This window comes from Lycorma delicatula, chromosome 8 (genome assembly GCF_047948215.1).
Source record: "Lycorma delicatula isolate Av1 chromosome 8, ASM4794821v1, whole genome shotgun sequence".
NCBI lineage: Eukaryota > Metazoa > Arthropoda > Insecta > Hemiptera > Fulgoridae > Lycorma > Lycorma delicatula.
This window is the reverse complement of record NC_134462.1, coordinates 106,032,761-106,046,993: the sequence shown is the minus strand read 5'-3', so window position 1 is coordinate 106,046,993 and position 14,233 is coordinate 106,032,761. Positions and strand designations below refer to the sequence as shown.

Below are 14,233 nucleotides of genomic sequence, written 5' to 3'. Positions count from 1 at the left end.
ATATTGCTCATACGCTTTAATCTAATGTTAATTATAAATTTTATTGAAAATGGATTTTTAGAAATGCCGTCATCGATAAATTTACGAGAATATAAGATTTTCATCTATGTTAAATATACTTATAAATTAATTAGTCTTAAAACGTTTCAGTTTATATTTTCTGTCTACTTACAGTAAACGTAGTAGGTTTAGTTTTATATCTCACGAAAATTATTTCTCATGAAAAAATAGGCTACTAAACCACCTTCCTTATGCTAAACTTAATACTAGAATTTGTGGATCGTAATGCTGTAGGTCTTGCTGAAGTTATTATTTACGGTATAAAATCGTTACTGATATTTGAAGTAATTTTACATCTTTTAAAATTAATACAAATTAATCGATCCCAAATCTGTCATGAAAGCACAAGTAAAAAACTCACATAACCGTATCGACATTTTGATTAGAATTATGACAATCATTGCGGTGAAAAACGTAAGGATGGTGTTGATGTGGCGCAGTCGAAGACAAAGTTTCCCGAGTACGGGAAGATGTCACGGATCTTTTTCATTTCCTACTTACCGAGTGGCGCCGCACTTAGTCATCCGGAATTTTAGTGCTTTTCATGACAGTCCCCCGTGTTTAGTTTTAGACCGACTAGAGGTGATTCTTCAATTTTTGAGTATAGACTTGTTACGTTCCTTGGTCCCGAGTTCGATGAATTTTTCTACAAAATTACCTCGCGGTCCCGTTTTACTACAGCCGTAATATTTCGATTCAGTAATGTCCGTCTTAGCATCTTTTGTTTAATCGGTGTGCGTCCGGTCTCGTATCACCCTCTTACGGACCTGATAATATTAATATTATTACAGTAGAAAGGCCTAGATCGTTTACGAATCGGGGTGGCTTTGTATCCTTAAGTAATAAATCGAATCGTTAAATCAACTCTATCGTTGGAAGGGTCTCAGTGACCGGTTCTGTACTTCATCAAACACTGTTTTACCGATACCGAACAGAACGAATAACAAGAGTGTAGTGAAGTAAAAAAATTATCGATGGATAATTGTCACTTGCTAATTTGCTATGGTAACCAGTTTATTTTCAACGGTATCAAAAATCGGTTTTGGAATAGCTTCTATATTTACGATAAACGATTATAATTTTTATTAACCTTGGTTAAGATAGTTATTAAATTTTTGTACGATGTAAAGGAAGTATTGCGATCGCGAAAAATCTTAGTTTTCAACGGAAATATCCATTTTGACCATTTCTGAATCCATTTTGACTAGTTCGGCGTGACGTCTGTATGTACGTATCTCTTATAACTCAAAAACGATTAGCCATAGGATGTTGAAATTTTGGATTTAGGGCTGTTGTAACATCTAGTTGTGCACCTCCCTTTCTGATTTCGATCGACTGGATCAAAAGTGTCCAAAAAAGCCCCAAATTCAAAAGGTTTGGATTCTTGGACATCTTCTTAACTTCAGTAATAAGCCCTCATTGAGAGCTTTTCAACGATATATCATAAATGGTACTTATTTCATTAGTTCCAGAGTTATAGCGAAATGGAATTTTAATTAATGAAATATTTGGGTTTACAAGGGGAAGGCACATGGTTCGAATCAGACTTCATCTCCATTTTTTTTAACTTTTTTTTTTTTAATTTAAATATATTGATATATTCATAATTATTAACCTCTGATTGTAAAAAAATTTACGATAAATAATAATTCAATAATAAATAACAATAAAAAAAAGAAAAGTGTAGATGTTATTAATAAAATAAAATTGTATGTACTTTTCATTTAAAAAAAAAAAAATTATATGTAATTTAATAGGCGTATAAGGAAGTCATGTGATGTCTACATCAGATTTTTAGTTATGTATTAAAAAAATAATGTTTCGTAATACTTAAAATTGAAAATTTGAAAATTAAATTTTCATATGATTTAAAATCTTTATAAATGACCTATTTATTATTACATATAAATTATGTTTTCGTGTATTTTGAACAGATTAGTAATATCGAGGAAAGATTTTTTAATTTTATTTACAAAAGTTAAACTTAAATTTGAATTAAAAGATAAAAAAACGTTATGCAAGTTAATTGTGTTAGTTATTTGAAGTAATTTTTTTTAGTTAAAAATTATAAATATTAATATTGTATTATATTAATATTATTTACAATCTTGAAAATATTAATCGAAGTTTCTTAAAAAATTAACGGGATATTGAGTTGAAAATTTTTTATTTCCTTTATGATTTCACTCGCATATATACAAGAACCGATCAAAAGTGTAACGAAACTTTTTGAATTGCGCGGGCTGTTTCTTGTCAGTTGATTTGATCTTTTTTCTGTATATTGTTAGTACACTGACGTACCTGATAATCTTCATCCGACTACAACGCTTAGTTTGTGACTGTGGAGAGATAAACCAACACGTACTTTACTGTTTTAGGCGATTTTTAATGTGGCAAAATGTCGGTTCAGAGAATTTGACTGAAATTTTGAGTTAAAACGAAATTAAGTGCAGCGATGCGTTTAATGTGTTAACGAAGGCCTTGGCAACGATATTATGTCACAAACACGAGTTTATCAGTGGTACAAACGCCGTCAGGAAGATCGAAAAGATATTGAAGATGACGCGAGGTCTTAGCATCCTAACACACACCAATCATTGATGAAAATGTTGTAAAAGTTAGAGATTGTGCTTGCTAATCGCAGAACCACCATTAGAGAGGTTGCCGAACAAAATAGGAATTTCATTTGGTTCTTGCAGAGCGATTTTTATTAATGTTTTGAAATGAAAAGAGTGGCAGACATATTTGTATTCCGAAACTGCTAAATTAAAAAAAAAAAGATACGAATCGCGTAACCAACGCTGAATAAATACTTAATGACGACCAAAATTTGCTCAAACCCATCATAACTGGTGACGAAACGTGAGTCTACGCCTACGATTTGTAGACGAAGGTTCAGTCGAACTGATGGAAGTTTTTTGAGGAGCCAAGACCAAGAAAAGTACGTCAAGCCCGGTCAAATTTGAAAGTACTTCTAACTGTTTTCTTCGACTACATTGGAGTTGTTTATCACGAAGAATTTCTACCGCAAATTCGTACAGTCAACAAGGAGTACTACCTAGACGTTTTACCCGAATTGCGTAAGGCGGATTGCCTTACGCAAGGCGAAGTTTGGAATTTGGAAAAACAACTCGTGGATTTTGTACTACGACTACCCCACCGATGCATACCGTTTTACTTATTCAACAGTTCTTCCGAAACATAATACCACCCCCGCAACTACTTCATTCTCTAGACATGGCTCCCCATAAAGTTTTCTTTTTTCCCAAATTTAAAAAGAAATTCAAGGGACAACTTTTTCAACAATAGATAAGATAAAGGCGATACTCAAAGAGGCGTTTCATGAGTGTTTTTCAAACGGGAATCTACGTCAGCATAAGTGCTTAATATCATAGCGGGACTACTTTGAAGAGGACGGGATAAACTTTGAAAATTGATTAAATATTTTTGGAGAAAATTAAAACTTTTCGTTATTTTTTGATCAAACCTTTCGTAGTAGGAGGATTCCGGGACCATCTGAAGAATCTTTCTTCTTTCCTCGGAGATTATATAAGTCGTATACTTTGAAGCGGTTTCATACTCATATTTGTTATAGAACTATTACGGTTATGTTTTTCCTTTCATTTAGAAAAGTGATAATTTTCATTTAAATTTGATCGGGTTTCAAAGAAAATTACACAAAGAGATTTTTCTCCTTTTCATTCTGTTTGCTTACAGATTTTACTATTTAAATAAATTTAGATGATATGTTAAGTTTTAAATATTTTTTTAAAATTATTACTAGAAGAAACGTGGGTCCCTAAGGCCAGCTGCGAAAATGTTACGTGGTTTTTGTTTCATTACACATGATTTTTCCAAAATTGTAACTAAATAACGTTCATGAATTTAGCGTACTAACTACAACAAAAACTTTTACAACGAATGCTTCAAAATTCTGAACATTTTTAGCTGTTTGTTGAGTTGTGATCTTTTTAACACAGCTCTAACCACAATGTTTTCCTTTTTTATTCCCAAAACACAAATAAAATTTTAGATAAATCGTTCGAACGAATGAATCGTTCGTACGCTGCGTGCAGCCGCCCGGCGCACCTCTATTGATGCGCTCTGCGCCAGTAGCAGCTAAAATAAAAATGCGAGCACATCCAACAAACAAACCCACGCACTATCCTATTTTATGGAGAGTGATAAAATCCTGGTGGCCGATATAAAATTACGTTTAGATGAATTTTGTAGTAATAATTTATTTGCTAACTTACATAATCTAATTATTATCTAATTTTCTAATTTACATATTCCATATTATTTTTCTGTATGGCAAGTTAAACTTTTAAAGTTAAACTTTTTTTATATGGCAGTAGATAAACTCATAAATATCTTATATTTTTTTTTAAAAACAAAACTACATTATTATTCAGATAATTTTAAATGTATTATTAAGAATAATAAATTATTGGGGGTGTATGAAATATAAATTTGTTTTTCCACTATAAAGTTCTATTTTTTAAAATTGTATTGTAAATTTACTTGTTAAATTAGTTAAAGTTTGATTAGTGATGAAACTTTTAATGCACGATACCTACCTGTTACTTAGCTATTGCATGTACCACTCTGCTATTATTGAATGAAGTTACTTAACGATACATGTGGTATTTGTATCAAAATTAAATGTTTGTGAATGAATTAAAACTCTGATCTCGATTTAAATTTCATTTCATTATTATTTTTGTAAAACCCGTATGTAGTCTTTTATCATTAAATATTTATTTGAAACGGAATTCAAAAATGAGGAATTCACTAAGTTTGTATGTGTTCAGTTTAAAAAGAAAATTTTTTTACGATAACTTTTGAAAAAATAAAAATAATTTCAATAATGATTTTATTCTTCTTTAAATTTTTTTTTGTTGAGTGATGAAATATTGATACTTAATTTAATTCAGACTTCTAAAGGTAAAGAAAGGTTAATAATCCAGAAGCTATTAATCTTATTTTTAAAGAAGCCTTTGGTTTTATTTTTATTTATGTATCAATAAGCCTGCAAAAACCGCTTGCCGTAAGAAAAAAAAAAAACTTTTCACAAAGTTCACCAATTTGAATGATTTTTTTTTTTTTTTAACAATAGAGGATGATCCCAAGGTAGTCCTAGTCCTATAACAAGTGATACTGGACCATTAAAAAAAGTATCGAGCAAAAATCTTCGATCTAGGTATTAGAACGTATTTATTGCTTTTCGAAAGCCTTTCCATTAAATACATGCCTTAAATTATTTGATACTTGACTCAATGTACGTAAACCACTATATCGTTTATCGGTTCTTACGTTTCACAATTTTTCACATTGACGCTTTCTTACAGCAGCAGTCTATATGAACGTTTTTCATTACAAAAACGTTTATGAATCGACGAAAAACTGAGATTTTTAAATCTCATTTGAAAGGCCCTTGCTGTTCAAATCTTGTAATCGTTTCCTTTTAGAGTATTTTTTGTTGACAACTCGCGTTTTTCATATATTCCCGCACTTTAGTCAGTTTCTCCTATCGTACGATATCAAACTCTTGTCTCCGAAACCTACGCATTCATTCCTTCGGATATTTAAGATGTTTTGAGCTAACTTTTTTTTTCTACCTACGGGACCACCGGTAGATATTGTTTAAGAGCATGAGATGAATGGCAATTTTTGTAGCGTATGAATATATCATGCCTGACCGGGATTCGAACCCGGAACCTTCGGATGAAAGGCGAAGATGCTACCACTCGCGCTACGGAGGCCGGCTAACCTTTCTTTTTCCTTTTTCCTGTTTAGCCTCCGGTAACTACCGTTTAGATAATACTTCAGAGGATGAATGAGGATGATATGTATGAGTGTGAATGAAGTGTAGTCTTGTACATTCTCAGTTCGACCATACCTGAGATGTGTGGTTAATTGAAACCCAACCGCCAAAGAACACCGGTATCCACGATCTAAGGCCGTTTTCTTTTAAGGCCGATCTAATCTGTTTTCTTTTAAGAGAACGTTCTTTTCTCTTACGAACAGTTTCTGTTTCCTAGCCCTACTCATATTTCTGCTTCGAAGTAGTTATAAAACTAAAAATAATGAAAAAAATTTGAACCGACTTTTTTGAAAAACGTTTTTTTTTTAATATTACAATGAAAATTAAAAATTAGTTTTTCCACTTCGCCTTTAATACTGTCGAATTTTAGGATTAGCTGAAGCCTTAATTCAAATAAATTTCGCAATCCGTACTTCGTGCGTTCATATTTATTTTAATTTTCGGGCCGAGTTTAAAAAATAAGTTTCAAAAATTGTATTGAGGGGGTAGGGAAAATTATTTTTTTCCTTTTCAGTACAATATTTTTTATGTTTTCTATTTTGGAGTCTGTTCAATTTTTTTCAAACTTTTTTTGTTTTAAGTAAAATCTGTAATCATACTTAACACTGCATTAAAACGGTATATTTTAATGAGTTTCATTCTTAAACGGTTCAATTTTTTCAAGCTGGAATTTTGTGAAGATTTTTTTTGTAAAAAGAGAGAATTCTGAATAATCATCGATAATAAAATCATTAAAATATATAATAGTTCGGATTATTGATAAGGTCGGATTAAAGCTATTCGGACTATTGAATAGACCAAACATTTTTCAATAAATTTTTTTGTATATTTAAATACTGATTCTTGTTTCAGTTCTAGTCGCAACATGCGGAATCGGGCGGAGAAAAAGCGAAGGGATAATCTCAATTCCTGTATCAGTGAATTGGCTGCCCTCGTCCCGATGGTGTCCAGTTCACCAAAGAGAGTCGATAAAACAAGCATATTACGTCTTGCAGTTACTTATCTCCGGATAAACAACAGTAAGTATTCTATTTTTGTCACTTTGCTGTCGTTTTGTTTCGTTTATTTTTAAAAAATAGTTTCGGTTATATTACTCTTTTTTTTCGTTGCAAACTATGGGCGTTGCCAGTCTTTGTTGCTTTTTGAATAGTGGTATTATTATCATTTCGCTTGCTTCTCAGCGTGTTTTGTTATTTTATTTCTTGGTTTTCATCTATTTTCTTTTCTTTTTAGACATTAAAAAAGTTTTTACATAAGAGTACTTACGTACACAAGATCTACGTTTAATTTATTAGAAAAAATGTTTGTTTATTTTTTTATTTTATAAATTTATCCCGTTTATTTTAGAATAATGATGCTTCTATTCCATTTTAATTATTAGTGTTATCGATTAAAACAGAGTATAACAAGTTTGATGTTTGTTTAGTAAGGATTTGAATTTTCAACGGGATATAATTCCGTATAAGGAAAGTTAGTTTGAGCAAAATTTAATCGCAGTTTTTTTTTTTTATTGAGGGTAATTGAAAATACTTCCGTGTTAATTTTTGTAAAAAAATCTATCTATCTTTTTATCAATTAATCTATTCATAGATTAATTGATAAATATCGCATCCTTATTTTATCTAACGCATTTCCAATTTTTATTTTTATTCGTTTTGTTTAATCAACCCTTTAAAGATGAAGAAAATTAACGATTAATATTTTTCATTTTTAACTTTCAGAAAATATCCAGGGTTGATGACAATTGAGTACACTATATTTGTAATTCAATAACTGTAGTCGGCGTTCCTTTTCATAGTTTTAGAGAATTTACCGGGTTATATTATTTTCCTGACCTATTAGTTACATATATTACGTACTATATAGTGAAAGATATACTAATCTGGTAAACATGTTGCGTGCCGGGAATTTTGCAGATCATGACGTTTTCATCATGACCCCTCGAAACAAAAAACAGAATTTTAACATTGAAAAGTTCCGAAAGTATGTTTGTACAGACGTACATGTTTGTACAGTATGTATATGTTGAGTTTTTTTCGTTTCATAAATTTCATCCTAATCGGTCCAAATAATTTGGTGATATCAAACTATGTTGACCGATTAGGATGAAATTTATCACGATGATTTCTGTTTATCGACTTCATTATTCTCGGTTACAGTTGGCCCAGGGGCCAGAGAAATATGGACAGGAGTCCTGTATCTAAATATTTTACGCAAAGAATAGATACTTTTTTTTTAAGAATTTAATACCTGTAAAGGGCTAATATGCTTTTTTTTAATGGTGCTTTAATTTTATTTCAAACCCCCTTCATAAAGGAGTAAAAGCAAAAATATTTTTTCTATTTTATTATATCTGAACTCAAAGTCACATTTCTTGTACTAATTTGATGTTTCCTTTCATTAGTTTGTCACTTTGGTAGTGTATTCGGGCAATTTCATTCAGGTATTGGGGAAATAAAGTTAAGTTTTACCTTTTTTTGGCGGTTATCGTTTTGCTTGATATCTTCCGGTGGTATGATAACTTCTGGATACGGATCATTACCATTAAATTTTAGTTACGATTGGTCAAGGGGAGATAGGGTCATCATGGGTCTTAAAATTTTAAAGGGGTCTTATAATTTTACTCAAATTGTAGAATAATTTTTTTACGTAATTCTTTAATTGCATACTTACACATTTTAATTTCTTTCTAACTAATACTATCGGGAAAGGTGCTTTTCCCGATATTCTGCTTTTCTGGCAGCCAGAATGGTCGGATATTCTTTTTATAGATTATTTTTAGATTAGTTTATATTCGCATAATATTATTATATATTCTATTAGATTTGTATGAATTTTGTTTGATTACTAGAGCGAGAACAAACGTCTCTCATATTTGAGATTTCTTTATCTTGATATGTGCGGAATTGTATGTGTAAACAATTTTCGCATAATCGAAGAGGATGTCGAGTGATTGGTTTCCATCGAACGTAATGTTGTGCTTGTCTAATAATTCTATTTTTATGCAGATTAAGGAATGTGTTCTTTTTTTATGTATTTATATTTATTATTTATACGTATTAACAATTATAAAATGCATTCATTCAAACTCGTTTTAATTATGAATAAGATTTTTTTTTATTCAGGTATTCCCTCGTGTGTTTGGTTTATTTTAAATAATTTCAGCGCGGCTGTTCCTTTTTTTTATGAAATTATTATCTTTGTTTCAGTTCTCATTCCTGGAACGGATCGGCATATTGCTTTGCCCAATTTATTGGAAAATCTAGATTTCGCCAAATTTGTGTTAGATGTGAGTATTTTTTTTTTTTAACTTTATACGATATGTTTAAATGTTTTATTTTTAAGAAATTTAACGGCTTGATTGAAGGGTTTGTATGCAATTTACAGTTTCAGTACTGTAAAACGGGGTAAAACGTTGGGTTGAATGAAAGGAAAAAATTGTTATTTATACCGTATTGTCACTTGTCATCTATTTTCTGTATAATTGTAGATTAATATCAATTTATTCTTAAAAAAAATAAAAAAATAATTACGTGAAATCACGCAGAGATGATTTACGATTCTCCTGTTTTGCCGATACTGCTGTTTCAAGGCTTGTTAACGTATAATATTGGAAGTTAATGGTTATGTACGAGTATTTATTAAGAACATAGTTTTATTTATCTGTTATAATTGTGATCGGTTAGTATGTTTTTAAGAAAATAAAATAGTAAAGAAATTTATTATTAAGTGATGCAACTCGTTATCAAGTTATGTAATTTTTATTTCATTTCTAATTTTGTTTAAAAAAATTATATAATTTCCCGTACTTAAAAAACTGCACAGAGCAGTGACGGCTCGCGTATCGGCACTGCGGAACTGCCTCACCCCCTATTTCTGCTTGATATTATCGATAACATTTAATATAATGAATCCTTTTTTCTTTATACTTGTACAATATATAATCCTTAGTGTCACATACTACACAATTCAGTTATTGAGTCAAAAGCGTGATGATTCGATACTTTCATGAAATATAATGTTAATTGGCCACCAAGATCGTGTGATTTGACTCCGTTGGTCTTTTTATCTGGGGTTATGTAAAGTCACAAATCTATAGTAACAAACCACCAAACGATTGATGATTTGAAACCGTATATAAACGCGTTATTAGTGGAATTCAAACTGATTTGTACGAGAAATCATGCAAAAGCTTGTTGATAGACTTGGCCGTGAAAGCAAAATGATTGATTTGTTTTTCGAACATAAAGTAATGTTATAAGTTTCAAAACAAATAAAAAAATTTGGTCGATATTACACGTATTTTTATTTTATTTTAATTTTACTTTTTTTGTGCAGAAAATGCCTTTATTATAATTTTAAAGACCTTTATTTTTATAATTTTAAAAATCCATATACGGGTGAGCCAGTAAAATCGACGATCTTAAAAGTCAGCTTTTTTTATTAATTTATTTTTTATTTGTAGATTTTGAAAACAATCATTTCTACAAATTACAGATTTTATTACTATTTACCAAAAAAATCTCTCTAAAAATATATTTATTTATTTTTACACATAAAGATATATGTATAGCTCAAAATATTTTAAATTCCGAAGATCATGCTCTAAAGAAGACCACATTATCATTTCGTTTCACATATGAAGTCTGTTCAGAAAATAACCGAACATTTTTAATTACGCGACAACGGAAATATTTAGTGACATGCGGTTGGCAGCATTGCGTTCTGCATAACCTCCTCTGTAAGCACATATTGGATTGTTGATATGTCTGTCGTTTAGTTTTTATGTTATTGTCATTTGAGTGCAACGTGTTTAAGTGTTAGTAGCGATTTTTGTAATTTGCGATTTTCGGAAGCGACGATACAACGTAAAATATTGCGTGAAACGGGAAAAATTTCACAGAAACGTTTTAACTTTTGAAACAAGCTTACGGAAATTATACTCTTGATCGTATGCGATGTTACGAATGGTTTTCAAGATTTAAAAGTGGTCGTCGGTCAATCGAAGATGACCTTCGACCAGAAAGGCCTTCGACTTAAACTGATGACACCCACGTTCAGAAAATCAACGATCAGGTGCGTTCAAATCGCCGATTGACGGTCTTAGAACTTGCAGAAGGGGTTAGCCTCTCAATTACATCATGCCGTGACATTTTGATTGAAAAATTGAACACGCATCGAGTCGCAGCAAAGTTTGTTACTCGCTTGATGACCGAACAGAAAGACCATCGAGTGGACGTCTGTCGGCAACTTCTTGAACAAGCCGATGACGACATTTATGCAAAGGATCGTAACAGGAGACAAAGGTTGAATTTAGTGCTACGACATCGAGACAAAAGTGCAATCATCAAAAGATCGCATATTTCAAAAATCGCTACTAACACTTAAACACATTGCACTCAAATAACGATAACCGAAAACTAAGCGAGATAACAATCCAAGAACATACGGTTACAGAGTAGGTTATGCGGAACACAATGCTGTCAACCGCACATCACTAAATATCTCCGTTGGCGCGTCATTAAAAATGTTAGGTTATTTTCTGAACAGACCTCGTATACTAAATGTAGTGATTATGTTTTCCATCGCATTGTGTAATATATCCATAAAAATCGGGATGAACTTCAAGACGAATATTTTATTTTGAGTTCTTCAATGTTTATTGAAGGAATGTGGATTACTGAATTAGTCATTCTAAAAAATTACGCTTACGTGAAAAATCCACGATTTTTTTTTTTAAGTGGTGTCTACAACACTAAATCTCGAAGAAATTGATTAACATAAAAGGAATATTAATAAAATACATAATTGAAATGTTGCAGAGATTATGAGAAATTTCACCTATTATTATTTTGTTTTGGTTTACTAATGTTAATTATTTAAGTCGAAATGGGCGAATATTTTTAGATTTTAAATAACATTTTTGTTAACGGTTTTTTTGAATTCTAATTAATTATATTGTATGTTCGATAAGTAACTAATTGCAAATTACAATGTATAAGTTTATTATCATATATATGTAAAAATATTTACATATATATATATGTAAATATTATATGTATATATATATATATATATATATATATATATGTAAATATAAAATATTTTTGTACTGATATTTTTCTGTTTAATAAAACAGTTTAAATATACACTATTTATTTTGATTTCATACATTTGAATGTTTATACAATATTTAATGACGTATTTAATTCCATTTTGTGAATACATATAACAGTATTAATTTGTTAAAAATGTTTGTTAGGTTTGACAAATATTTTGTACTTTAACGCTTTTTTTATAAAATGTATATTTGTATTACTTTGATGACATATATAATTGGGAATACCTTCTTAACTTTGTGTATCTTTCGTGATTTTATATATAGTTACCTTTGTTGATTTTTAGAAATCTGATGTTTGTTAGGTTTCTCTAATGGTAGGGAACACACATACATATATATAGATACATAGGTATGTATTTATATATATTTGCTTAAATAATTAAGGGAATGTTCCGCGAAGAAACTGAGAAACTTCAGGACATGTTATACTGGTGAAAATAATGAGAAAAGTTTACATAAGCATTCGTCTAAAACGGTTTATTTTCGAGTTATGGCTAGCGAAAGATTTCGCCCGGATTTCAACTCTTCTAATAAAAAGAAGCCCTACTGTAATTTTTGGGACCCAAATTATGGAGTAAAGTTGGTAGTTTCTTATGTAATTTGAGCTGGGAAATAGGTTAAAACAGGTCCCAGAAGTGTAACTTGATTAGTTTTTAAGATATTCGACGTAAAACACAAAATTCGGTGTCGAAAAACAAGTTTTCTTTAGGTTTGTACGAGGGAAGTAAAGACCGCTGGGAAATTTCTCGCCTTAAGGTTGGCCGCGTATCGTTCATGGCCGCGCTAGTAATGTCCACACTACATTGTTATCCGTAAATTGTCGCTTTGTAGTATCTTTGATTACGTGCTAGTTATTACGCTATAAAATGAATAGGAAAGTCGATGTCGCCGCCGACTGTGAAATACGCGGAGTCATACGTTTTTTAAACCATCAAAACTTTAAGCAGGCTGAAATCATACGCAGTTAATTGCTGTGTACGTGATCATGTAATAAATGAAAGAAACGTCCGAAAATGGTGTGAAAGTTTTAGAATTAATGTGCACGATGAAGAACGATCGGGGAGGCCCTAGATAATTACCGAGAACTTGTCGAAACGCGTCAATGATGAAATCAGAAGAGATCGTCGCTCAACGGTTTTCGACCTGGCCTTTCATTATCCTGATGTTTCAAGAGCTGTTATCGGTCGCATTGTTCATGACTTTTTAGGCTTCAGAAAGGTTTGTGCACGTCGGGTGCCGTACGTCTTAACGGAACGTCACAAAAATATCCGAACAGGATCTGCTTTGGAATTTTTGATGCGATATATAGAAAAAGTGAGTTCCTTAATTCGATTGTTACCGGCATTGAAACACGGATTTCGTGTTACACGTCAGAGACAAAACGGCAGTCAAGTGAATGGCGTCATCCTCATTTACCTACCAGACCGACAAAGCTCAAGCCGTAGCCATTTGGACGCAAACTGATGGCCACAGTCTTTTGGGATCGGTTTGCCATACTGCTGATCGATTTCATACCGCGTGGAACGACTATAAATGCAGAAGCCTACTGCGAAACTCTCCGTAAGTTACGACGCGACTTTCAAAATCCGACGACGTGGGCGGCTGACCGACGGCGTCATCATGCCGCAGGATAATTCACGTCCACATGTTGCGGGTCCGACACGTGATTAACTGAGAACATTTGGATGGGAAATTTACGATCACCGACCATACAATCCGGACTTAACTGCTTCTGATTACCATTTGTTTGGGAAATTAAAAGAATTTTTGAGCGGCATGCGATACGCGGGTGACGATGAACTTAAAAATGCTGTTAATCAGTGGCTAAATGGACTGGCGGCAGAAGAATACAACGAGGGTACATTAAAGCCGGTGTATCGCCACGATAAATGTCTTAATTCGTGTGACGATTATATAGAGAACTAGTATAAGATGTGTAGTTTAAGAAAAATAAAAACTATTTATAAAGTTTTCAGAATAAATTCTTTTTAAGACAATGAAACTGTCTTTACTTTAGAGATAACCTCTCGTAGTACAATAGGGTTGTTAAATGTAATAAATGCGGAAAATTGATAGAATTTTGCCTGTTTTTATTTCCTCCACGAAATGTAATAAAAATTATTAATAAATAATAATAGTAAATTAATAAAAATTATCAGCCTGCATTTTAGTCACTGAAATATAGACATACTGGAATGGGCACTAGCGTTAGAAATCCGTGCCAA

The 14,233-nt window shown here is 31.6% G+C and overlaps 1 protein-coding gene across 3 annotated transcripts in view; it reads left to right on the top strand.

Moving 5' to 3' along the window:
• Positions 1-14,233, top strand: part of LOC142328886 (basic helix-loop-helix ARNT-like protein 1) — a 508,528-nt gene that overhangs the window by 420,603 nt on the left and 73,692 nt on the right. For all 3 annotated transcript variants that reach the window (XM_075373021.1, XM_075373020.1, XM_075373019.1), the window contains 2 exons: positions 6,740-6,906; positions 9,097-9,176. In XM_075373021.1, coding sequence (XP_075229136.1) covers positions 6,740-6,906; positions 9,097-9,176 — 247 coding nt within the window. The remainder of the gene's footprint in view (positions 1-6,739; positions 6,907-9,096; positions 9,177-14,233) is intronic.